This window comes from Orcinus orca, chromosome 9 (assembly GCF_937001465.1).
Source record: "Orcinus orca chromosome 9, mOrcOrc1.1, whole genome shotgun sequence".
NCBI classification, from domain to species: Eukaryota; Metazoa; Chordata; class Mammalia; order Artiodactyla; family Delphinidae; genus Orcinus; species Orcinus orca.
The window spans coordinates 56,495,567-56,522,166 of record NC_064567.1 but is presented as its reverse complement, the minus strand read 5'-3'; the positions used below and the strand labels follow the sequence as shown (position 1 = coordinate 56,522,166).

Genomic DNA, 26,600 nt, shown 5'->3' with positions numbered 1-26,600 from the left:
TGTACCAGGGAAAGTTATCAAGACAGAAAGAAGTCAGCCATTTAAATTTTCTTTAAAAGCCTCTTTTTAACATAGTCTATTCAAAGCAGACACCTAAATTCCCTGTAATATTAGTCTATAAGCAAAATTAGCTGGTACATGAACTTGAGGAGAGATTTACTCTACTGTCAAGTTTCTGTCCTTTAGATACTCTATATTGGCTTTTTGGTGTCCTTGGTAACCAAAATACATGTTATGTTTAGGTTGATTATTTGGGTCTTAGAGTAGAACTTGCTCATTTTTAAATTATAGAGGTGTGTATTTTCTCTTCCCTATTATAAAATACCACCAGTCATAGCTACAATTTTTTATGACAAGGCGCTCTAACCTCATCCCCAATCTTCCATTATCCCCAGAATACCGCCCTTCTTTGTCTCTCTCTCTCTCTCTCTCATACTCTCTCTCTCTCACTCACACACACACACACACACACACACACACACACACACACACACACACAAACACACACCACCCTCTAAAGAAACCAAACCAATACTCCACTTTCAGAACTCCTCTATGAAGTTTTCCTAAATCTTACGTTTCAAAGAAACATAATTTCCCAGTAATGCTCATGGATCATCTCCATCAACATTACCCAGGGAAGTTTTTAAACATAAAACTTCCGCATAAAACTTCTAGGTCCCACCACAGAGCTAATAAATAGGTATTTCTAGATTAGGACCAGGAGTTGCATTTTAACAAGCAACCTGGATGACTACTATAATCTCTAATGTTTTAGAAACCCCACTAGACATTTCCCAACACCTCTGCCAAAGTAGTGAAGTTTTAAATATTAAATATATATATCTCTCAGACCCAAGAGAAGGGAAAGACCAAGTCCTCTATTGGCCTTTATAGCCCAGGAGCTAGCACAGTTCCAGGAACAGAGTAAGCACCAAAGAAATTAGTAAATTATTTGGAGTCTTAGGCTCCAATCTCTAATTAGACCATCGTTCCCATGGGAATATGCAACTGACTTTAAAATGAAGTTTCTAGGGAAGTCTGCAGGAATAAGAAAAGCATACTGAGGCTAAAAGTCTTACAATGAGTGAGAAAATAAAAGTACAAAACTACTCTTGTGTGTTTGTTCTTCCTTGTCCCAATTACTCACCAAGAGTCATCACAAGGGCATAGCACCAAAAGTGGTAAAGAAGGCAAGGTTGGGTTATGAAATAAACTTCTCTATACATTATATACACACACTTATATACATTCAAACATATACACATACATGAGAGTAAAACTTCATAATTTGATTCAAAATCACGACCACCCCGAAATACCTTTTAAAAAAATAATTGCCATGACTTTTAAACAAACATTTTAAAAAGTATAGATTTGTTTAACCACTCCAATAAATTCTTGAAGGAATATATCAGGTGTAATTTTCTCTTTCCCCAGAGTTACTCAGTAAAGAAAACAATGCCTAAAACAAGTAAACAAGTGGTATATACCAATATCTAGAAAAAGGCCTTGCCTCCAAATTAGTTACCACACATGATAATTTGCTACTAATACATGACAACTTCACACCAAAGGTACAAAATAAAAGTAATAAAAATTGGAAACCCTATGTACATGTTAGGAAGCAGGGGATTCACAGAATGTCTTCTGCAGACAACCTGCCTGTCATCATAGTCTAATGATGGTGACAGTAACTCACGGGCTGTTATAAGGGATAAAGGAGATAACATATATGAGAGGCCAAAAATGGTGTCTTGTACATGGTAAGCACTCTTCAAGTGTTGACCATTATTCTGAATGTCACAGAGAAATGCTTTTTTTATCTTATCAAAACAGAAATAAAGAATTAAGTAAATGTCTCAAAGCACAATATGACTCACCTGTATTTTAGGATTACAGATCCTCAACCCTTTGATTAGGAATTTTATAGATTTCTACTAATAAATATGAAGTCAGCATTTTTATTTTATCTTCGCCTCTTTAAAGCAGGAAGTCATGGTTATAAGTGCAGTACTCTGCCTTTATTAAATTAAAACTTTCACTATAATCATTAACCATTATTTGATTTTCTTTTGTATTTGATTTTTGTTTTCATAATTTCCCCAGTTTAAATTTATATAAAATCATCATAAATAATACCTGTCTTTGTAACTTTATTTCTTTGCCCAAATCAGATTACACTTCAGACTACTTCTGTTTTGTCCCTATGAATACTCAATTTCCATTTATGAGACCAGCAACTTACATCCCAATGATCAAAAGGAGCCTGTGAGATGATTTGTGATTCCTTTTCTTTTCAGAAAAAGTTTCAGCAAAACTCAACAGAGTGTTTATATGCAGCCCTCAGTTTCTCTCAAACCCACCCTAATCAGGCTTTCCCCCTCACCACTCCACAGAAGCGCTGTTGTCAGGTCACCGACGACCTTATCGCTGCTCAGTCCAAAGGCTCATTCTTATTCTCACCTTCCACGGCCCATCTGTAGCATTTAACACAGCTGATCACTCCCTCTTCTTGTAAATTCTTTACGTGGCTTCCAGGACCCACTCGATTTGGATGTTCTCTATCCAACAAATATTTATCGAGCATCTGCTACAGGGCAGGTGCTCTTCGGGTTGCAGCAGACTGCTCACTTCACTGGCTGCTCCTTCTCAATCCGCCTTCCTAGATCCACCTCTTCTCCCGACCTTGAAACACTGAATCCTCAAAAGCTCCAACTGTGGACTCGTTTTATTTCTACAATCACTCCATTGGTGATCTTAGTCAATTTGTATACCCTCTTTATTCTCATAACTCCTAAATTTTTATCTATACCCTGAATTTCTCCTCAGAAATTCAGGCCTTTAGCCAACTGCCTATTTTCTTTCTCCAAATATCCAAGAGGCTTTGAAATGAACAAGTCTTAAAACTTTCTCCCTTCCTTCAATCTGTTCCTCTCTCAGTCTTACCCACCTCACTAAATGGCAATTCCATTCTTCCAATTGCTGGGGCCAAACCATTTGGAGTCAACCTTGAAGCTTCTCTTTCTCTCACAGCCCAAATCCAATCTATTAAGAAATCCTGTCAACTCCACATTTACGATACATCCACAATCTGACCTCTTCTCAACACGTCCACCACTTAGCACCCTGAGTGAGGTCCATACCGTATCTCACTTGGATTACTGCATTAGCATCCTTATTGGTCTCCCTGGCCTTGCTATGGGTGAGGAGAAAAGTAGAGGAGATGAGATGAGGATGAGGGTCTATGTGATCAGGCTTCCTGCCCTCAGCTCTCTGACCTCATCTCCTACTACTTCTCTCCTCACTCACTTCACTCCACCCACACCGCCCTTTGCTGCTCCTCAAACATGCTCCTGCCTCAAGGCTTCCGCATCTGCTTTTCCTTCCACCCAGAATGCTCCTTCCCAGACATCCTCAGAGTTTACTCCCTCACCTCCTTCAGGTTTTTACTCAAATGTCACCTTCTCAGTGAGGCCTTCCATGGCCACCCTATCTAAAATTATAAATGACCCCAAATTGCCAATAACTCCCAGGATTCCCTATCCTCTATTCCTCCAAAGCATGTATCACCACGTCTGCCTTAGCACTTGGTTTTGTTAACTGCTACATCCCCCAAACTTAGATGGTGCCTGGCACATAGTGTTAAATAATCATTTGTTGAATGAACTGAAACAACAGAGCCCAGCATAATGGAGAAAGCAGAACAAAAGAGCTCATCTAAATAAAGAGCGCTAACAAAGCCTGCTCTACACTCTCCTTCAAACCAAGATCCTTGGAAAGCTGAAATGCCAAAAACTCTAAGTTTCATAGACCTTAATTTCACATCTCTCCACATCAACAACAATATACTATCAGCATATTCTTTAGCCTCACAAAAAAGAAACATCTTTATGTATATTTATTTGTAGTACTACTACATTTAACCTAACAACAAACAGTACAAATAAAATCCCCAATGTAACTCTAGGCAGCACCCTACTTTCCTACCTCACAGATTCATGAAATGTGTATTAATAATGATTAAACACGTGGAAGTCAAGCCATAAACAAATATAATTAGGATGACTTTTAAAATATGTGTGAAACTCTGAATTTTACCTCACCTTTTACACAGTGTAGTTCCAGCTTTTGGTATGTGCTCTTTAGTTTAGTTTTTTTTTTTTTTTTCATCCCAACTAACCACAGATTTTACTGCTCAATCCAATAAACAACTGATTGAGGCTGAAGAGTTCATTTTCAGAACAATTTCACTACATTTAAGAGACATAAACTTATTATCACTGGTATCTGGACTTCTGTATTTTTCTCTCCCACTCACTATTACAAAATAGGGTTAGAAAACAAACCAACCAGGACTTCCCAGTGGTTGAGAATCCGCCTGCCAATGCAGGCGACACAGGTTCAAGCCCTGGTCTGGGAAGATCCCACATGCCATGGAGCAACTAAGCCCGTGAGCCACAACTACTGAGACTGCACTCTACAGCCCGCGAGTAACAACTACTGAGCCCACGTGCTGCAACTACTGAAACCCATGCACCTAGAGCCCGTGCTCCGCAACAAGAGAAGCCACCACAATGAGAAGCCCGCACACCACAACGAAGAGTAGCCCCTGCTCACCGCAACTAGAGAAAGCCCGTGCACAGTAACAAAGACCCAATGCAGCCAAAAATAAAATTAAAAAATTTATTTTTTTAAAAAAGAAAACAAACTAATCAAAGTTGCTATACAATGATGACAATATCAACTGTGCTGAACTGCCAGCAAGCAACAGGAGAGAGCACCAAACTTAGCTGAGGCACAAAAGTCCAAATTCAGCATCCCAGAGGCAGTTTAGGGGTATTGGTGGCATAATGTACAAAGCTGTATATTGTTTTAAAAATCAAATGCAGGACTTCCCTGATAGTGCAGTGGTTAAGAATCCACCTGCAAATGCAGGGGACAAGGGTTCAAACCCTGGTCCAGGAAGATCCCACATGCCGCAGAGCAACTAAGCCCGTGCGCCACAACTACTGAGCCTGCACTCCAGAGCCCGCAAGCCACAACTATTGAGCCCGCGAGCCACAACTATTGAGCCCACGTGCCACAACTATTGAAGCCCGCGCACCTAGAGCCCGTGCTCTGAAACAAGAGAAGCCACCGCAATGAGAAGCCCACGCACTGCAACAAAGAGTAGCCCCCGCTCGCTGCAACTAGAGAAAGCCCGTGCGCAGCAATGAAGACCCAATGCAGTCAAAAATAAATAAAATTATTTTTTAAAAAAATCAAACGGATACCAAAGTCAGCCTGAAATCAACTATTGTTTGAATTACTGCTGGCTTCCAGTTTTCCCGCTTTCCAACCATCAATTCAGTCACTGAGATGATCTCTATGATCATGCACTTCTTTGATAAGGCACAGGAACTGTGGTAACTCCTTTATCTCTTTACCTTGATCATATCATATACACATCACCACTAGGAAAGCCCCATGTGATACATGTTATCATTCGTATTTTAAAGATGTGAAAACAGATGCTCAAAAAAGTTAGGTAAGTTGCTCAAGGTCACACAGCTACTACAGGATGGAGCAGGACTCAAACCTATCCTAAAAAAAGAAGTGTTACGAAGCATAAGACCAGGACTCAACAAATGTGAGAAACTGCCAACTGTTATTACACACTTAATTAAATCTCTTATTATTCACAGAACTTCTAAATTTTATTTTCATGACATTAACAATATAATTTGACAGAAGTAAAATAAACACATAGGATTCGTGTATTCTTCACCAGAGATCTACAATTTGTAATCTATTCAGCTATCTCTCAAATTCTAAACTATCAAATAAGAATTTAATTTGGCATTTGTAGTCTTTTTTTAATCAACAAAAAAATTCACAAATGAACCTTTCACTAAATGATCATCCTCCACATTCTCCAAAGTTCCCAAAATCACACTGATTTAAAACTTTAATCTAAATTACCCTTCTCTCATATAAAAATAATAAAGAATGGCCAATTCTAGTAAAATCTTAGAGTTGAAATAAATAAAGGTATCTAAAACCAAAGCATAATCAATAAGTACATAAAAGTAAGTTTCTGCCACTTCTGATTTGAAGGAAGCTGACACATTATTAGGAAGTCCCTAACATTTATGAGATGAGACAGAAAACAGCCAAAGTTTTTATTCATGAATTAGCATTCTGGCAAAAAATAAAAGACCATTATTTTGCCATGACAATGATTTTTTTTTAAGTATCATTTCACATACACTAACTTACTGATGACTCCGATAACAGAACTGTGAGACAGGATGAACAAAAATAATTATTATTCTCATTTTCACATCCGGAAACTTAAAGCTACTAGATTTAGGGACTTGCCCAAAGTCATAAAGCTATCAATTCTGTCTTCAAATTATCTGCTTTCTTCACTCATTCTAGTCATCTTTATTGCACAGACCTCACTTCCCTACCCAGGCCATCCTCACAGACGATGGGCAGCTTGGATAAAGGGAACCCTGCAGGGTAGTTAGGGCTATCACCGGACAGCTGGCAAAAGGCAGAAAAGGACGAACAAATGTAGCCTCCGACTTCCTCATTGACCTCATCTAAAGGAATGTTTCTGGGTCACCGGGATCCACCTGAGCAGGGCTCCAAACCTGGCGGCTTAGGTGAGTTTTCCAGGGTGTGCTCGAGCTTTATGGTGCCCCTGACACCTGCCACAACCTATAATTTGGCTATCTGCCTGCCTGCGGCCCAGGGACAGAACATCTCGGCTCCTCTTCCAGGAGAGATGAAGGAGACCTTTGCTTCAGCCTCTGCGACTTACCTGCCGGGTCATAAGAGATTTGATTCTTTGCATGTCGAATTCGTGAGGGGGCACCTTGCCGCAGAGAACTAACAAATCACACAGAACTACCAGACAGCCGGTCCCAACACAGGGAAGCCATAGTGAGTGGTCACGTGGAGCTGCCGAGCTGGGTTTCCCTTCCTTTCCCAGAGCGTTCTGGGAATTGTAGTCCCCCGGCTGCCGTCGGCACCTGCAGTGGAGGCGAGAGGACGGCCCAGGTACTACATTTCCCGGCAAGGAAAGCAGCTGACGCTTCGGTTAAGCCCCACAAATCTTGTTGCTCTGAGAGACTACGGCGGTCGCCGGCCTTTAAAGCGGTTCTTGCTCTCGGTAGCTGTTCCGGCGAGGCGAAAACCTATCTCATAGGTGACCAGACATTGAGCAACAGGAGCAAACACTGAGAAGACAGTATGTAAACCAGACTGACATGACCTCCCCGCCCCAGGAGTGTGGTGGAGGAAACCCCACCTGGTCTTGAGGGGCGGAGTGAGAGGACGACAGACTCACGCGAAGGGACGGGAACGCCAAGGACGGGAAGGCTCCAAGAGGTGACCTGAGAACTTGGCACTCCCCAGGTGGCGCAGGGCTTGGCCTGAGGAAAAGAGTGGTCCACGTTGTCCAATGGCGGCTGTCCAGGTTAGGGCTGTTCTTCCTCAGTATTGGCATCCAGAGCAGAAAACTAAAACCAAAGGATTTAATCATCACCTATCATTTTACCACCTGTGTAATCTAAGGCAAGTCAAGATGGAAAATATAACAATAAGTACACATGTCACTTTAACGTCCTCTTTTCAACTTTTAGCAGTTTAGCTAAACTGGGGAAAGCAACAGGGGAGTGGTTTGGGGCTTAATTTAAGAAAGAACTTTCCAATTATGAGAATACCAGAAAAAAAAAAAAGTGACCCAGAGCTAACAATTAACAGTAGATAACATTTATTGAGAGCTTACTACCTGTCAAAAACTCTGCTAATAGCTTTACGTTTGGTATCTCATTTATCCACACAAGCATCATATGGAGTTCGTACTATTATCCCCATTTTAAAGATAAGGAATCTGAAGTACGGAGAAATTAAGTAACTTGCCTAAGGTTACTGCAGATGTGCAAGCAGAAAATGAAGGGCTGTTTATCCAGATGTTTTAAGGCTACCAAGGATTTTCTTTTTGCATTTATTTCAATTAATGTTTATTAGGAAATAATAAAACACAGACCCATGATTTCAAAGATATTTCTTAGGACAACTAAAGAAATGTTAAAGTGTGCCAAACTAATGAAAAATATTAGATAAACAACAGTAGTGGGTGATAGATATGGCAAAAATAATAAAGTGGTGTGCAAATGGGGGACACTAATATAGAGGTTATTGGCAACTCTGAAATTCTAGTTTTTGACCTCTCAGCATCTTGTCTTATGAATTTTTTACAAATGAGGTTGTAATATTTGACTTAGGGTTTTGTAAGGATAAGTGAGAGCATGTAAGTGAATGCAATTTATAAATTGTAAAGCACCTTACGATTATGAAGTATTATAGTCATAATTCTGCCCAGTTTTCTGCTCCAACAGAACCATGCTGTTCATAGTTCTGTCACTGTGCTTGACAGTTCCTTTTAAAATGATATGCTTACCTATATGGTTTTCTGACTCTGTTACTTCTAACCCCATGAAGAAATTTCAGTACTTTTTGGGCAACTTTAGTTTAGTTCATTCTTCACCTGCTCTAATCTTAATTGCCAGAGAGTTCTTACTGTGTGAAAGTCTTCAGTATTTAGAAGTCCCTGAAAGTATCAAAGAGACAGAAACTGCTGACCATATTAGCATATAAAATGAAACCCAATTCAGTAAACATTTGTTGATTATTGGGCACTAGTCAACACTATCCTAAGCACTTCAGATTAATAAAATACAGTTTTGACCTTTAAGGAGTTTACAATTTAGTTGAAAAGCATATATTAGGGGTGATCCAAGTCCAGTAGTTCTCAAACTTGACTGTTCAGATTCACCTGAGGAGGATGCCGTTGTTATTGTTATCATTTTTGCGGGAGTTCTTTGTTTAAGGTCAAGGATTCTTATAGGCAACCAGCTCTAGCATTTAAAATCTACTCTTTAGAATGAGAAAATGAATCCATCTAAGGTTCTGAGGTCACAGGACTAGAACCCAGATCCAAACCCAGAATTTTTCCCCTCAATACACAAAGTTGCAGGTGACAAAAAAAAAAAAGTTTTTTTCATTTTGTGTATTTGGCTTTTTCCTATCCGCCAAACTGGGGAAGCGAGTGTTTTCTGTATCTACTTGACCCTGAAGAGGCAAGAAAGCATTACAACTTTGTTTAACTCTAATACTCTACACTTTAGTTTACTTCTTATTAACTAAAACGAAGTGGACAGCCAGGCCTCTAAAAGTTCAAAGGCTGTAACTATAATATTGGAAGCATGTAAAGTAAATCAGTGCTGTTGCCTAAATAAAATATATTTTCTAATTCAGCATACCCTAACACTATAGAAAATAACTGAGCTGCCCATGCTACCTTTTTAACTCCCTAAACTAAAAAATAAAAACAAAAACCTAGAGCCCTAAAGAGCACTTTTTAAAAGGTGAAGTATGTCATTTCATTTCCATTTTTCAAAAATACACATATGAGGGCTTCCCTGGTGGCGCAGTGGTTGAGAGTCTGCCTGCCAATGCAGGGGACACGGGTTCGTGTCCCAGTCCGGGAAGACCCCACATGCCGCGGAGCGGCTAGGCCGGTGAGCCATGGCCACTGAGCCTGCGCGTCTGGAGCCTGTGCTCCACAAGGGAAAGGCTACAACAGTGAGAGGCCCGTGTACCGCAAAAACAAACAAACAAACAAAAAACATACATATATGAGATTTAGAACTTTCACAGTTGCCTGAGGGTCATTAGTGGTAGGCCAGAGCAAACTAGTGGAGGGTGTGAATGGCCTGCCAGTAAGTCTTGAGGAGAACCTGTTGGACAGCCGTCCCTTGGTAAAGGGGTGCCAGCCCCATTTTTGTAGATTGGAACATCCAGGCTAAGAATTAAGTAAGTTGATCTGATTCGGGGCAGTAGCGTTAGCAGTAAAGTAAGATAAGGACATATTTCTGATGGCCCAAATAGGAGGAGCCCCTGGAAGCTTAAATAAAAGCTGAGATCCTGGCTTGATTAGGCAGATACATTTCTAGTCATCCTATAAATATCAAAGCAGCAGAAAGATGTGGCCTCCCCAGGATGATGTAACTACACTTCCTGAGCAAGCAGTAGTAGAAAACAGGACACTTGCCAAAGGTAAAGCAGTGACCTGGAGAAGGGCCCAGGAAGGAAAACATTGCTGTATAGTCATTTAGGGGCCATATCAGTAGATTAGGGCTTCTGGGAGGCAGCACTGTAGTAGGAGCGAACACTAGCACAGGCATAGGCAATTATGATGGCCTCGTCTAGCAGCCAGCTCTCCCCTGTAAACTCTAATCTTTCCTAAGACCTATCGAATTAGAATATAAGACAGGGCTTTCTTTCCCCAGTTCTTCTTACTCCCCACTGCCCTATGTTGACCTTGACATTGGCATGTCACCACCTCTCATTCCCAGTTCTTCCTGCGATTCCAAAGCACTCATATGCTACTAGTAAATAATGAATGTGGATGTTTGAAATGCATATGGAAGACTCTTTGCTTTATAAAGCAAGACAAGCCTTACTTAAAATTTAAACAAACTTGACAGTAAACTACAGTGTGAGTTGAGAAGTGAGAAAAAAGCCTTGCAGTCACCCCCACCCAAACCCATACACACACACACACTACCCCCAGTAGCTTCTGGCATTGTTTGCAGTTTAGTCACCATGGATATAGATTGCTTAATGTAATCAGTTTTTCCACTTTAAATGCAAATATAAGATCAATAAACAAGCTCCTGAACTGTATGGTAAATCAGAGCCCCTCAGTAGGTTACAGGTGAGATGTGAGATGTTGATGGTGGGAAATTTCTTATAATGATAAAACACTAAACCATCTTTAATAATCATATAAAAATGGAAAGCAATTGAAGTTATATATTTTTTAACATCTTTATTGGAGTATAATTGCTTACAATGGTGTGTTAGTTTCTGCTTTATAACAAAGTGAATCAGCTATACATATACCTATATCCCCATATCTCTTTCCTCTTGCATCTCCCTCCCTCCCACCCTCCCTATCCCACCCCTCTAGGTGGTCACAAAGCACCGAGCTGATCTCCCTGTGCTATGCAGCTGCTTCCCACTAGCTATCTGTTTTATGTTTGGTAGTGTATATATGTCCATGCCACTCTCTCACTTTGTCCCAGCTTACCCTTCCCCCTCCCCATGTCCTCAAGTCCATTCTCTAGTAGCTCATGTCTTTATTCCCGTCCTGCCCCTAGGTTCTTCATGACATTTTTTTTTCTTAAATTCCATATATATGTGTTAGCATACGGTATTTGTCTTTCTCTTTCTGACTTACTTTGTATGACAGACTGTAGGTCTATCCACCTCATTACAAATAGCTCAATTTCGTTTCTTTTTATGGCTGAGTAATATTCCATTGTATATACGTGCCACATCTTCTTTATCCATTCATCTGATGATGGACACTTAGGTTGCTTCCATGTCCTGGCTATTGTAAATAGAGCTGCAGTGAACATTGTGGTACATGTCACTTTTTGAATTATGGTTTTCTCAGGGTATATGCCCCATAGTGGGATTGCTGGGTCATATGGTAGTTCTATTTTTAGTTTTTTAAGGAACCTCCATACTGTTCTCCATAGTGGCTGTATCAATTTACATTCCCACAAACAGTGCAAGAGGGTTCTCTTTTCTCCACACCCTCTCCAGCATTTATTGTTTGTAGATTTTTTGATGATGGCCATTCTGACTGGTGTGAGATGATATCGCATTGTAGTTTTGATTTGCATTTCTCTAATGATTAATGATGTTGAGTATTCTTTCATGTGTTTGTTGACCATCTGTATGTCTTCTTTGGAGAAATGTCTATTTAGGTCTTCTGCCCATTTTTGGATTGAGTTGTTTGTTTTTTTGATATTGAGCTGCATGAGCTGCTTGTAAATTTTGGAGATTAATCCTTTGTCAGTTGCTTCATTTGCAAGTATTTTCTACCATTCTGAGGGTTGTCTTTTTGTCTTGTTTATGGTTTCCTTTGCTGTGCAAAAGCTTTTAAATTGCATTAGGTCCCATTTGTTTGTTTTTATTTCCATTTCTCTAGGGGGTGGATCAAAAAGGATCTTGCTGTGATTTATGTCACAGAATGTTCTGCCTATGTTTTCCTCTAAGAGTTTTATAGTGTCTGGCCTTACATTTAGGTCTTTAATCCATTTTGAGTTTATTTTTGTGTATGGTGTTAGGGAGTGTTGTAATTTCATTCTTTTACATGTAGCTGTCCAGTTTTCCCAGCACCACTTATTGAAGAGGATGTCTTTTATCCATTGTATATTCTTGCCTCCTTTATCAAATGAAGGTATATTTTAACATTATCTTGTGTGGCTTCCTGTGTAAACATCCTGAATTCAGAAATAACTCCAGCAGCTAAGATTTTATTCCTACTATCTGCCACTAGAGGGCGCATTATCATGGTTCTGTGACAACACTTTCTCAGGATGTGCCAGACAGGCGTTGTCGTTTTTTTACTGTGTGCCATGACATGAAAAGATGACCTAATTCATTTTTGAATTTAATTTATTTATGTAACATCTGTTATCACTATGTCATAAAGTAAAGGATTTTTAATATAACACCAAAAAAACAGAAAAAAATCTCAGAATAAATATCAGTCCTTTAGATTGAGTAAATTTAACATTAGGAAAGGGCTTTCCTGGTGGCGCAGTGGTTGAGAGTCCGCCTGCTGATGCAGGGGATATGGGTTCATGCCCCGGTCCGGGAGGATCCCACATGCTGCGGAGCGGCTGGGCCCGTGAGCCATGGCTGCTGAGCCTGCACGTCCAGAGCCTGTGCTCCACAACTGGAGAGGCCACAACAGTGAGAGGCCCGCGTACCGCAAAAAAAAAAAAAAAAAATTAGGAAAAATTTACTCCATCATCTTTATTTCTCTCACTTTGCCTAGGACCCAAAACACTTTATCATGAGCCAGCACTGTTTCTGAAAAGCACTAGAAAGAGCTTATTTAATAAAAAACAATTAGAGATTAATATTGATTTAAAAGATGCGAGGGGGAGTCTATGTGCTATATATAGAACTTCAATATTACTTTCCAAATTGTATTTTGTGCAATCCAATATTAAAATTTATACGCATTTCTTAAGCATCAACTGAGAATCAGAGGACATGGGCCAAGGAACATTTGGGTTTATTTCTGGGGGAACAACTTAACAAAAATACTAGTTAACCACTATGCTAGATCCATAGATGAATAAGACCAGTCTTTGTATTAGATGAGCCCAGAGGGAAAATAAACATGCAATAAAATCAATTGAGGTTAATGAGATAAGTGCTGAAATAATGCTGCTATCTCTAAATTACACATGCAAGATTTAGAGATAGCACAGAGAAAGTTGTGGTATAATAATTACCAGGGAGAAGCTCTTACCATTTTTCTGAAGCTTGGAGAGGTCATAAAGTGACCTCTGAAGAGGCCTCAGGTTTTCCAATAGTCACTTATTTTCTTTGCCTGTAGAAACAGTTCTGGAAGCTTTAATGCTAAAAGTGTTTCCAAACTTGAACTCCAAAATAACTATCATTCCTTTTTTTTTTACCTTTAATTACACTTGAGGAATATTCTTCCTTCCCCTATTGTCACTGAACTTCTTCAGTGAGCCTTTACTTTAAAAAAATGATTTATGCAAGGAATTTTGCTTGATTAGATGCAGATTTTTATTTTATATAGCAAAGGCTTGGACTAGAACCTTCTTGCAGTAGATTAAATGAAATAGAGGTTAACTTATAACTTAGTAAATTAAGCGGAAGTGCGCAGACTGCCTGCTGCCATGGCAGTGAAAAGGCCAGGCAGAAAATCTGTAGCCCAGATACCACTGTAAGAGGCAAGATTGTCTCTGGGCCTTGGTTCACTTATTCTGTGCTTCAGTTGTGAAAATGTGACCTCAGATATTATCTTTTGGTTTAAGCTTTTATTTATAATTACACACGGTCCATGATTCAGTGTCACTTGGAAACACACCTGTGGTTTGCTTTTAAAAATTACATGAATCCATAGATTCAATAAAACCATGGCAGACATTTGTAACAGGAAGTACTACATAGAAAAATACACATTTAAAGACATTAAGATGCTCTATTTTCTTTGGTATAACTTTTACATGTTACTTAGTGATTTCATGGTGATTTATAACTGTTTAGCAGATACATGAAATACTGCAATTTTCATTGAAAAAAATTTTAATTTCAAAATAATGGCATCGTTTTACATGATAGGAAACCCGCTTTTGTTTTTCAGGAAATTTCACAATATGCTCTCATTATGAAAGCATACTGGGTTTCATTAGAGTCACCCAAAAGGATGTTTTCCTTCATGTGATTATTAATAACTAAGAATAATTCATGAAATATGCTGACAATTACTGATAATCGCTAAGAAGCTGTTCTGAAAGTCACAAGCCTGTTTTTTTGCAGAGCATATAACAGGTGTTCCCACTCCCTGTGTCCTTTGTATACACATTCATTCTGTATTCAAATCACAGAAGCAAGAGGCAGGCTAGGGTATGTTACCTCACTGCTAATTTCCCTGGCAAATAAACCAGCAGCTGCTGGTCCATGAACCAAGTTGCCACCAGGAACAGGGCACTGTATGCATGGGACAGGATGCTTTCATGGAGCCCTTCAGCAGCACGGTTGGGGTCTTTCAGTGCAAAATATACCTCCTTCTCTTAGGTAAGGCACTGCATGAAGTTTGTTCTAGCTACCTTTTTATTAAATTGTGGGCATAAGGTAAATATTTGCTTTAGGCTGTAGATTCACTCAGATAATTGAAGAACAGCTTAGAATTTTAAACAATAACACACTTTGTTCCAGCAAAGAAACAGGATCATTTAGGAGAAGTGAGGTTCAATAAATAGATGGTTATTGTTTTCTTAGGACAACAGTTATTGTGAGTAGCACTCATTAAGAAAGTTAAGACATTCTAAAAACTTAATGAATCTCTTCTTTTTACAGAGTTTATATATAGGTTCAACACTCTTTAATGCATTCTACTTTGGTAAATATTCTTGTAGATCATGAATTTGTGACCACTTACAGTGAAACTTAAAACAAGTTTTGAACATAGTTTTGGGCTGTTTTAATTAAAGATATTGTGGCAAACTGTTAGCTCTACCTATTTTTTACCTATCTTATGAAATGTGGAAAAAGGTGAGATTCCAAACTAACAAAAAATATTTTATACACAATCGGGAGAAATGTGTTTAAAAGTATTATTTCTCCAAAATGCCTTTAGCCTTTCTCTTTACCCAATGGCTAGTTCAATTAAAATTTTTTTTCTCTACTTTAGTATTTCTCCCTCATTCTCCTCTTTAACCTTAGAGTTTAAAGTCTTTCTCCAACATTCCCACTGTTTTTATGTCATCATTATTTTCACCAGGTGTTTTCTTTCCATTCTTCCTATTTATCAGTTTTAAAAGTCTCTTGTTTTATTTATATCCAAGAGACAGAAATTTTTTAAAAAAAACTTTATTCCTTAAATTTTAAGAACAAATTAGCTAAATAAACAACTTAAGTTTTAGCCTTCTTCAGTAGTTTAGAGCTTTGCACTTACTGGTATCTTATGGTATAGTTTTCATAGTAAATGTGATTGTTATTTACATTTATCCCTAATATTGTTCATATTCCGCATATTTGAAATATACAGTTTGTAAATTTTTTAAATGTTTGAGTTTCCCATAGTTGTGATTGTTGTTCCAGTGTTTATGTTGTCAAATTCAAGCCTATATATCTGTTTAGGTTTTGAAATTTTTAGGAAAATTAAGTGATGACCGTAACCGGCTTTTTTATCTTTGTGCATTTTTCTGGGCTTCGAAAGTATCCATTGTGTCAGTGCCACACTTAATTTTATAACAATGGGACTGCTGTCATTTCCTAAGTAATTTTTTGTAATTGGCTTTAAGAAGAACTTAGAGACAATTCATTTGAAGAATTCTACTAAAATAAAATTAAATATACTTTAGAGAAATAGATAGCATGTTCATAAGTAGCTAAAGCAGTTATTGTCCCTTAAGACTTTCTTTCTTTCACAAATTTACTTTTCTCCATTGGTAGTATGTTGTAAAGACCATGGGTAATTTGGAAATGTTTTTGTATTTTGGAATATTGAGTATCAGTTTGTTTTTTCTTTTAAAAAATCTTAGAAATTTGAAGCCCCAAATGTAGTTCGTAAAGTCTGTTCAAAGTACATCATAATTTCTATTTTCTCCAAAGATACAAGAGTTTATTTTCAGTCAATAATAGTTGTGTTGTGCTTGCTAATATCATACATGGCAATGGGGAAGTAAATGCCAACTATTTTGAGCCACGGTAGAGGTCACTTTGTGAAGTCTGATGTTTATATTAAATACAGTGAAACTGGTCTAGGGAGTCTTTTGTTGCTGGAATATAGATAAATTTTGCAATATGACGTCAAAAGTGTCCTTTATCGTTGGACAGTCCTTTATAATGTCTTAGTTTTATAGTTTAAGGGAGTCTCTGAAGGGGAGAGTATTGCTATAACTTTGTATGTCAGATTTTTTTTTTAATTTTATAAATTTATTTATTTGCTTTTTTTGGCTGCGTTGGGTCTTTGTTGCTGCGCACAGGCTTTCTCTAGTTGTGGCGAGCAGGGGCTACTCTTCATTGTGGTGCGCGGGCTTCTCATTGTGGTGGCTTCTCTTGTTGCGGAGCATGGGCTCTAGGCGCACAGGCTTTAGTAGTTGTGGCACGCGGGCTCAGTAGTTGTGGCTTGTGGGCTCTAGAGTGCAGGCTCAGTAGCTGTGGCGCACGGGCTTAGTTGCTTCGCAGCATGTGGGATCTTCCCGGACCAGTGCTCAAACCTGTGTTCCCTGCATTGGCAGGCGGATTCTTAACCACTGTGCCACCAGGGAAGTCTCTGTATGTCAGATTTTTAATGGCATTATCAATGTTCTCCAAATTAGTGTAGTGCCTTATATGCAAAAAGTCAAGGGTTTCCTTTTTTGTACTCAAAAAGTACGTATTAGTGAATCTAATAATAAAATTGAATTTTCATTTAAGTACAAATATTTGGAATATTAAGGGGAAATTAAAATTTCATCCATTTTTATATCATTTATTTTCATAAAATTTATTTGTTCTTACAGAGGTTGACTTCCTAAAATCAATAGTTTAGTCATTTACATTTTCTCGTACAACAAGGAAAGAGCACTTGAAAATTTCTCAAAATGAAGCTAATTTTTTTAAGTCCGTAAACTACTGTTTTGCCAGCATGGATTCCACATCTGTCAGGGGAAATACAGCAATGGCAAAAGACTATGTGATCCTAAAATGTAGCAAAAGCACCCTATTATCTGTTTATTCTGCAAAGTTCACTACAAGTAAGGATTGCATCATATCAATAGATTCATGTCTTTCCTGCAAAATAAAAAGATTTTAGTGGCTGAGATTAGAAACTGTGTAAAGAAAATTTCATTCCTCACTGATACTCTTATAACTTGCTACCTATAACTTATCTGATAAAAATGGTGTAGGCAATCTAAGCAAACAGCTATTGTAACAGCTGTGCTGTCTTCTCACTGTCATACATATATTTGAAAAAGCACACATATTTGAAAAATAATTAAATAACATGATATCATATCATTTGGTATGATAAGCATTGAATATATTCAGAGATACTATTGATGGTAATATATTATTTAAGGTATTATTACATGATGCAGTTTCTAAAATAGACTAAAGAACTAGGTCACTCCCCTTAATGATTATTGTAAGTGCCATATAAAATGTTATTTTCTGCTAAAGTAGTTTCGTTTTTCCCTGGGCTGCAATATTTGTATCATATTTAATATTTTATTAAATAAAATTTCTTCCCATAACTTCAGTCATAGACTCTCCAATCAAGCTTTCTTACTTAAGATTCAGCTTTCTGAGTCAAGATCCAAAAGTCACCTACATTTCTATTCTAGTCATGCTCACACTCCATGGTAAGAAAATGCCTCCCAATCATATTCAGAATATTACAAACTCAGTTAATCTTTTTCAACCTAACCACACAAAAAGTAGAGAAAAAGCGTTCTTCCCCTTTTCAGAAAAAAAAAAAAGTAAACAAGGACTTCTGCAATGATTTCCCCAAAGTCCGAGAACAGATTGGCCAGAATTGCACTCAGGCCATCTATCTACAGCTCAGTCTAGCAGTGGTTTCTAGGTTGAGCTGTGAAATGTATTAAGTGGACCAATAAGTCAATGACCAAATTGCTTACTGTCAGAGGCAACTACCGAGTTTTATATCAGGAGCTATGCCGTTTTTTCCAGTGCATTCTCAAGGCAATGATGTAGATTCCCACCATCCCCCTTGATACCTTGGCAAAAAACACAGAACTGCCACTTTATGAAAAGATATTCAACTTAATAAGTGGATATTAAATCTGAGATTCAATACTTCAAAATTCTTTGGGCCCTTTCTCACTAAAATATGAGTCCTTCCCCTTTAAACTGTAGAGTAGCTGCTACCCTGAAAAAAACACCTTAGGATGTCAAGAACATAAACATAAAGAGTAGAGAGAGGCCTTGGACCTCATCTAATATTACCCTTTTTTCACACATAAGAAAACTGCCATCCAGAGAATTAAAATGACTTATCTAAGGTCAGTTAACTAATCACCATTTTATCCCAGGTATGTGTTCTGTACTAAGACCTCATATTTCAGTGTACTTTTAACTTTATCAAAGTAGGAAATTCAGAAATCTCTCTGCAAGTTTAGAAAATAGGTTCCTGAAATCCCTATTTCCAGGCAATTTGCAAGTGATTAATTTAAGACTGTATGGACAAGGGAGTCCAAGATCAAGAATGAACCGTGAAACCCTCAGGAATATTTTTGTACTCACTGAAGTAAAAAAGGAAATAGCAACACAATAAATACAGTGAAAAGTGCACTTTACATATCTTAAGTTAGTAATAATGGGTGCTAAAAAAACTAGTTCTGCTTACCAGGAACTTGTTAGGCACTTCCTATCACCAATTACAATGAAAGGCATGAAAATGCCTGTTGTTTCATGCAGATAACACATGTACTAAGAGGAATCTTTTCCTGTACAGGTCCGCCATCCAATGCCCAATGTCTTTCTATGTCTATGACTTCAAGAGCTTCACTCCCTTCTCTCAGTCTCTGCTTCACATATCTCAGACATCACTAGTTTTAAGTCCTAGATTTACTCTCTCATCTCCCTTTAGCTCTCTTATGATTTCCTTGCCTTTTCTGCAGTACACTTTATCTCCTCTTTATAATTCCCAGCAACAAGCTCCTTCTTTTTCTAATGATTCAAATTAAGAAGAACTACAAATTTAACATTCTTGCCCTTGCCAGAAAAGAAAACAGAAGCAAATCCTCATACCTTTGTAACTCCTTTGTTATGGACCAAATCACTACAATGAATGTACAGGTACAGCCCATTATCAGAAAAAAAAACTACATGTCAATCACAAATACACACAGAGCCCAAGGAGACTGTAAGACACATATTTATTTTTCCCATAGAGTCACCTAATTTTTAGTCTGTATGGTCAGTTTCAGTTGAGCATCTAGGCACCCCTTCTCCCTTTAACCTCCTCTTATCTTCCTCTTTGTCCTTTTTCCTCTTCAGTTCCTTGCTCTGAGTTCCCTGCTGGCCCCAGGGTCTCACTGTTTACCAACAGCTACCCAAAAACGAAAACCATGGAAATCTTTGCTCTAACCTCCACCCTGGGAAAGAAAGAGAGGAATTTACTGTTAGTAGAATTTATTCCTCATAGGAGCAGACCTACATATTTCAGTTTCTCCAAATAAATCGTTGTACAAACAGACCTTTCTACCATTCCCTTCCTAATATTGATGACCTTTCACAACATGATTCAGATAAATCTTAAAGATCCCCTTCCTAGTAGAGATGAAAAGGGAGAAGCAATCAAAGAAGATAAACATTTTGTATATGACAAAATTGAAATTGTAAGATATCTCTATTTGTACCCAAATTTTCATCCCTCCTCACCTAGGATTCTTTTCCACCCTCACCCATCTGTTTTCTGCTTCATCAAGACCTCTCTTTCTAGTGATCATTCCAATAGCTCCAAACATGCTATTCAGCATCTATCCAAAGAAAAAAAAAGAAATTTTAAAAAATACTTTTTCTGCTCCTTTTCTCAGCAAAATTCCCCAGAAGTGTTGTCTATGCCAACTGTCTCCAATTTCCTTTCCGTTCTTTCTTTTTTCCATCACTGTTCAAAAGACTTCACATTTAAATTCCTCTCATTTTCTCCTCCACTGTTCATATGATGTAGGTACCGTATTGCTCCCCTTTAAAATGAGGATTTTGAAGCAAAGAGCTTTTGATTAGTATTCTAATCAAAATGGTAGAAAATGGTAGCTACATGGTAACCTGAGCTAAGGAGAACTCTCTTCTCAATTGTAAATATATATATATATATGCTAGATAAAATAAAACAATATATAGCTCAAGGTAAAGAAGGGGAAATCTCCAGGTGCCAGAAACTACGAAGAAACCTTTCCTCTTAGATTTCTAATGGGCATCTAAAATGAACATGTCCAAAGCTGACTCCCAATCTTTCCACAAAAATGTCTCCCACAGTATTCCCCATGATTAATTGATTAGTTGCCCATTAATAAATGACGACTCCTTTCTTCCAGTTGATCAGGTCAACAACCTTAGAATCATTCTTGACTCATCTTTGTTTCTTGTATCCCACCCGCAATGTGTCATCAAATCCTGTTAGCACCACCGGGCTTTTCTCACAATATCTTTTACTAGCACCCTTATCTACAGCACAGTCATCTTTTGCCTACTTTACTGCAGTCATCTCCTAAGTGGTCACCCTGCTCCTGCTCTTTCCCCTATTTCAGTCAGTTCTCACGGCAGCTAGAGCACACCTAAAAAAATAAGAAGAAAGACCTCTATCCCTCTTGCTCACAGAAATCCAGCTGTGTTCCCATCTCACTCAAAGTAAAATTGCCAGAGTGTTTGCCATGACCCTAAGGCACTCCCTGGTCTGGCCCAGCCACCTTGCTAGCCTCCTGTCTCACTACACTCCACTCTTCTCCACCTGCTCCTGCCTCTTGCTGTGGCTCAAACACACCAACCAGATCCCTGCTTCTGAGCAGGAATAACCAATCACAACTGGTCATAGTTTAATGCCGTTCTCCTTAGGATATTTGCATTTGGCAAGGCTTCAGCTAAAAGGAAAAACTTCCAATTATGGACTGTTAAGCCATTTCAGAAGACTGTGGAGGAAGATTCTCAGGAGGAAGTAGCCCCTCAACCACATAGTTTGATTAGGATATGATATGACTCAGACATTAATCAGTCACGATTTCAAATCTTTTAAAAGGTTTCATTGGACTTTAGAACTAATAATCTTTCCCAGTTCTCCTTTTCCCATTATTCTTCAACAGTTAGAGATAATAACTTCTGCTTTTCCTTTTCATCTTGCCTTTAAAGAGGTCATGCAATCAACAGTCTTTGTGGGGAGTTTTTAAAATGCAGGTTTCAGAGACAAATATTTACCTCTACAGGTAACCGGTACTAGAAGAGTCAGTACCTAGAAGCCTCTCTTCTTTGAAAAGGATTATCGCCCGATCAGGTTCTCTCTGTATTTCCCCTTTAGATTGTGAAATGTGGTTCAGGGTCTTTACAACTTTCCTTTCCTTCATAGCAGGTGCTTGTTCCGGGCTGAAGGTGGCCGTGCCATCACACACAGTCCATGGCATCAGGGGTCAGGCTCTCTACCTCCCCGTACACTATGGATTCCACACTCCGGCTTCAGACATCCAGATCATATGGCTGTTTGAGAGACCCCACACGATGCCCAAATACTTACTGGGCTCTGTGAACAAGTCTGTGGTTCCCGACTTGGAATACCAACACAAATTCACCATGATGCCACCCAATGCCTCCCTGCTCATCAACCCATTGCAGTTCACTGATGAAGGCAATTACATCGTGAAGGTCAACATTCAGGGAAATGGAACTGTGTCAGCTAGTCAGAAGATTCAAGTTACCGTTGATGGTAAGTCCGCTATAAGTGACATGGGCAGCTGAGTAGCACAGCAGTTAGCAATGGCTCAGGAGATTAGACTACCTGGGCTTTAGGTCCTGGCTCTGCAACTTTGGGCAAATTAACCCTCAGAGCCTCAGTGTCTCATGGCATGAATGACATTATCCACCTCATGAGGCTTTCTGAGGATTAAATAAGACATGCATGTAAAGTATATGCGCAGTGCCCAGCTAAAGGTAATCAAGCAGTAAGGAAAACATATTATTTGTTTGCCTGGAAACTATCAAGTATAAAGTTGCTGATATAATGAGGCAGAGAAAATTTTATTTCTCATTAACAGAATGTACCCTGGGAAGCGCCCCATTTTTGTCACATAAAGAATTTTTTTTTTATTTTGGTACACTGGGGAGGATGAAACTTGCTCAGTGACCATACTTAAGCAACAATAGAATTTGCTAGGTATGTCCTCTGAGGGAGAGTGGGGTTCAGCCAACTTTCAGACATTTATTTTCCTTATTGAGGTATGTAAGCAGCATACCTTAAATATACTACACCCAAAGCCCAACTTCTGATTTTTCCCCCCAAACCTATTTAACAATATTCCTCTGTTTTAGCAAATAGCAACTTCATTCCATCAGTTGCTTAGGACAAAACCTTGCCATCACCCTTGACTCCCTCTTTCTCTCACACCCCACATCCAGTCCACAAGTTAATCCTGGCATCTTTACCTTCAAGATATGGACAGAAGTGAGTCACTTCTCACCACACCCACTACCGACCCGCTCGACCCCACCATCAGCTCTGGCCTGAACTGTCCTAACAGCCTGGTCCACTATCCCCGTTTCTACCCCTGCCTTCTGCAGCTCAGAATCCTCCCATAGCTTCCTGTCTTACTCACAATCAAAGCCAAAGTGCTAGCGATGTCCCACAAGGCCCAGTGTGACCCCCCCAACATACCCAGTACCTCTCTGACCCCTTCCCACCTCTCTTCCCCTCACTCACTCTGTTCTGACCACACTGGCCTCCTCGCTCTTCCTAGAACAGGCCAAACACACTCACACCTCAGGGCCTTTGTACTTGACTGTTCACTCTACCTAGGTTGCTCTTCTCCTAGGTAATGGCACTATCCCCTATTTCCTTTTGGTCTCAGCCAAAGTGTCACTTTATCTGTAGAGGCTTTCCTGACCACCTTATGTAAAGTATACAGAGAGAGAGAGAGTTACTCTTTATCTTGAGTTCTGATTTATTCCATTCCTAACACTGGATGTACTGTATATTTTTATTTTTTTTATTGTTTCTCTTCCTTGCCTAGAATACAAGGTCCATGGGAGCAGGCTTTGTATTTGCTGCTTTTTCCTCACTGCCTAAACCCCGATGCAGGCCATTTGTAGACACTCAGTAAATATGTGCACAGTAAATGAGTGGAAACTGGAGAGCTTGCAGGGGAACAAAGACACAGGTTGTGGCAGCAGATGCCTAGAGAACAACTTTGGGGAGAGAAAAGGAGGACATTTTCATATTTTCATGAAATTCTCCTGGGTAGTATCTCGTCTCTCCTTCCAAACTTTTTTTTTTTTTTTTTTTTTTTTTTTTTTGAGGGGTGCTGCAGGGATCTTAAGGATTTCTTAAGTTCCTTTGGAGATTTACAAGGAAGGTGCCATATAGAAAAGAGGGTTTCATTTAGGGAGGAAGTATAATTTATAATTTTATTTGCTTTTATTCCAAAATGTTTTTCAATTCATAAATTCAAGCCTCTGTCTTGATTTTAACTTAGCATTCTATCATCCCTATCTCTACATTTCTAGCACATTTTTGGTGTATTTTATTGAAATACAAACATACGTTCAAAAAAGTGCATGAATTATAAGTATACAGTTCAATGAATGTTCAAAAATGAATGCACGTGTGTCATCAGCACCCAGATCAAGAAATAGAACCTAACCAGAAACCCCCTCGTGTCTTTTTCCGGTCACTACTCTGTACCCCCAAGAGAAATCACTGTCCCGACCTTTAACAGAGTCAGGCAGTCTTACCTCTTTTTGAACTATATAAAGTCGAATCATATGATATGTGATCTTTTATGTCTGGCTTCTTTCGCTCAATATTATATTTATGAGATCATTCTGTTTCTTGCACTTTTCCATCCTTGCTTTATGCCTGTTCCTTTTTTTTCTACCCAGTTTTAGCATCTTTGGAGAATTCAAGTAGCTTAAAGGCAACTAGTAGCAATGATTTCGCATTTTAGGATGAAACAGATGGCAGTCTGAAAGTGTTTTTTGCGTAAGTAGAACCTAACAATTACTGATTGCTATACGGTGCTGTAGTTTAGAAACAGAACAAATATCTCTCCTTCCAAACTTTTAATAGAACATCCATTACTTGTTAATATGTAGTACAGTTGGATCTGTTTATGGACATGCAGCCAAAAGTTCTTTCTAAAAAATTTTTTATTGAGGTATAGTTGATTTACAATATTATATTAATTACAGGTATACAATACAGTGATTCAAAAATTTTATAGATTATACTCCATTTACAGTTATTATAAAATATTGAATCTGTTCCCTGTGCTGTACAATATACCCTTGTAACTTATTTATTTTATACATAGTAGTTTGTACTTCTTATTAACCTACTCCTATATTGTGCCTTCCCCCTGCAACAAAAAGGTCTTGATAGGGGTTTAGGGCCTGTGTAAAAAATCTTCTTAGGAAACTTCCATATCTGAGATACACTGTTAAATGCAAGTGTATGATCACAGTACCAACGTCAATTCTAATAACTGGCTCTCCCATATGAGACCTTCAACATCATCTATTTGACTTATTCCATACCACATGTATTTCCATGCGTGGGCACATTTGAAATATAAGCTTTTTCTACATAATAAAATGTACCAATTCATTTTTCTTTTTAAATCATAATAATGTAAACAAAAGCTATTCCAAACCCTTTGTTCTTGCCAGGGAATATAAAGGGTTAAATTGAGAGGACCACTTGATTGCACCCATCTTGAGAAAGGCTGGAGCCTTCAGAACTATTCAGCACCCCTGCAAGTTACCTTTCAACCTCTTTTCTCCTTATCTTTCATTTTTTCCTGTCTTCTCTGGGCAGAAGGATTGGATCTGTTTGTGCTCTAATGCACATTTTCCAGTGTAAAAAAAATGTGAACCTGAGTCAAGACAAATTTACCTGAGAAGATGCATCAACCCCAATTAAAAGCTATTGTTGTTTTTTTTTTAACATCTTTATTGGAGTATAATTGCTTTACAATGGTGTGTTAGTTTCTGCTTTATAACAAAGTGAATCAGCTAACATATACATACATCCCCATATCTCTTCCCTCTCGCGTCTCCCGCCCGCCTCCCTATCCCACCCCTCTAGGTGGACGAAAAGCACCGACCTGATCTCCCTGTGCTATGCGGCTCCTTCCCACTAGCTATCTATTTTACATTTGGTAGTGTATATACGTCCATGCTACTCTCTCACTTCATCCCAGCTTACCCTTCCCCCTCCCCATGTCCTCAAGTCCATTCTCTATGTCTGTGTCTTTATTCCTGTCCTGCCCCTAGGTTCTTCAGAACCATTTTTTTTTTTTTAGATTCCATATATATGTGTTAGCATACAGTATTTGTTTTTCTCTTTCTGACTTACTTCACTCTGTATGACAGTCTCTAGGTCCATCCACCTAGCTACAAATAACTCAGTTTCGTTTCTTTTTATGGCCGAGTAATATTCCATTGTATATATGTGCCACATCTTCTTTATACATTCATCTGTCAATGGATACTTGGGTTGCTTCCATGTCCTGGTATTGTAAATAGAGCTGCAGTGAACATTGTGGTACATGTCACTTTTTGAATTATGGTTTTCTCAGGGTATATGCCCAGTAGTGGGATTGCTGGGTCGTATGGTAGTTCTATTTTTAGTTTTTTGAGGAACCTGCATGCTGTTCTCCATAGTGGCTGTATCAATTTACATTCCCACAAACGGTGCAAGAGGGTTCCTTTTTCTCCATACCCTCTCCAGCATTTATTGTTTGTAGATTTTTTAATGATGGCCATTCTGACCCGTGTTAGGTGATACCTCATTGTAGTTTTGACTTGCATTTCTATAATGATTAGTGATGTCGAGCATCCTTTCATGTGTTTGTTGGCAATCTGTATATCTTCTTTGGAGAAATGTCTATTTAGGTCTTCTGCCCATTTTTGGATTGGGTTGTTTGTTTTTTTGATATTGAGCTGCATGAGCTGCTTGTATATTTTGGAGATTAATCCTTTGTCAGTTGCTTCATTTGCAAATATTTTCTCCCATTCTAAGGGTTGTCTTTTCTTCTTGTTTATGGTTTCCTTTGCTTTGCAAAAGCTTTTAAGTTTCATTAGGTCCCATTTGTTTATTTTTGTTTTTATTTCCCTTTCTCTAGGAAGTGGGTCAAAAAGGATCTTGCTGGATTTATGTCATGGAGTATTCTGCCTATGTTTTCCTCTAAGAGTTTTATAGTGTCTGGCCTTACATTTAGGTCTTTAATCCATTTTGAGTTTACTTTTGTGTATGGTGTTAGGGAGCGTTC

General features: G+C 38.6%; 2 protein-coding genes across 11 annotated transcripts in view; one reads left to right on the top strand and one right to left on the bottom strand.

Moving 5' to 3' along the window:
* VPS50 (VPS50 subunit of EARP/GARPII complex) overlaps positions 1-6,969 on the bottom strand; it is a 136,063-nt gene extending 129,094 nt beyond the window's left edge. For 3 of the 4 annotated variants that reach the window (XR_004481166.2, XR_004481167.2, XR_004481168.2), the window contains exon 1: positions 6,812-6,969. Coding sequence is in view for 1 of the 4 variants with exons in the window: in XM_004265596.3 (XP_004265644.1) it covers positions 6,812-6,844 (33 nt within the window). In the remaining 3 variants the exon portion in view is untranslated. The remainder of the gene's footprint in view (positions 1-6,811) is intronic. The other variant, XM_004265596.3, reaches the window with a different exon arrangement.
* A 135-nt stretch (positions 6,970-7,104) lies between these two features.
* The window catches only part of HEPACAM2 (HEPACAM family member 2), a 49,066-nt gene continuing 29,570 nt past the window's right edge, over positions 7,105-26,600 (top strand). Inside the window, exons 1-2 of one of the 7 annotated variants that reach the window (XM_033420476.2) lie at positions 7,105-7,468; positions 21,692-22,042. In XM_033420476.2, the coding sequence (XP_033276367.1) occupies positions 21,838-22,042 (205 nt within the window). In that variant the 5' untranslated portion in view covers positions 7,105-7,468; positions 21,692-21,837. Of the gene's footprint in view, positions 7,469-14,294; positions 14,695-21,633; positions 22,043-26,600 lie in introns of those variants that run through there. The other 6 variants (XM_033420475.2, XM_049715141.1, XM_004265598.4 and 3 more) reach the window with 6 other exon arrangements.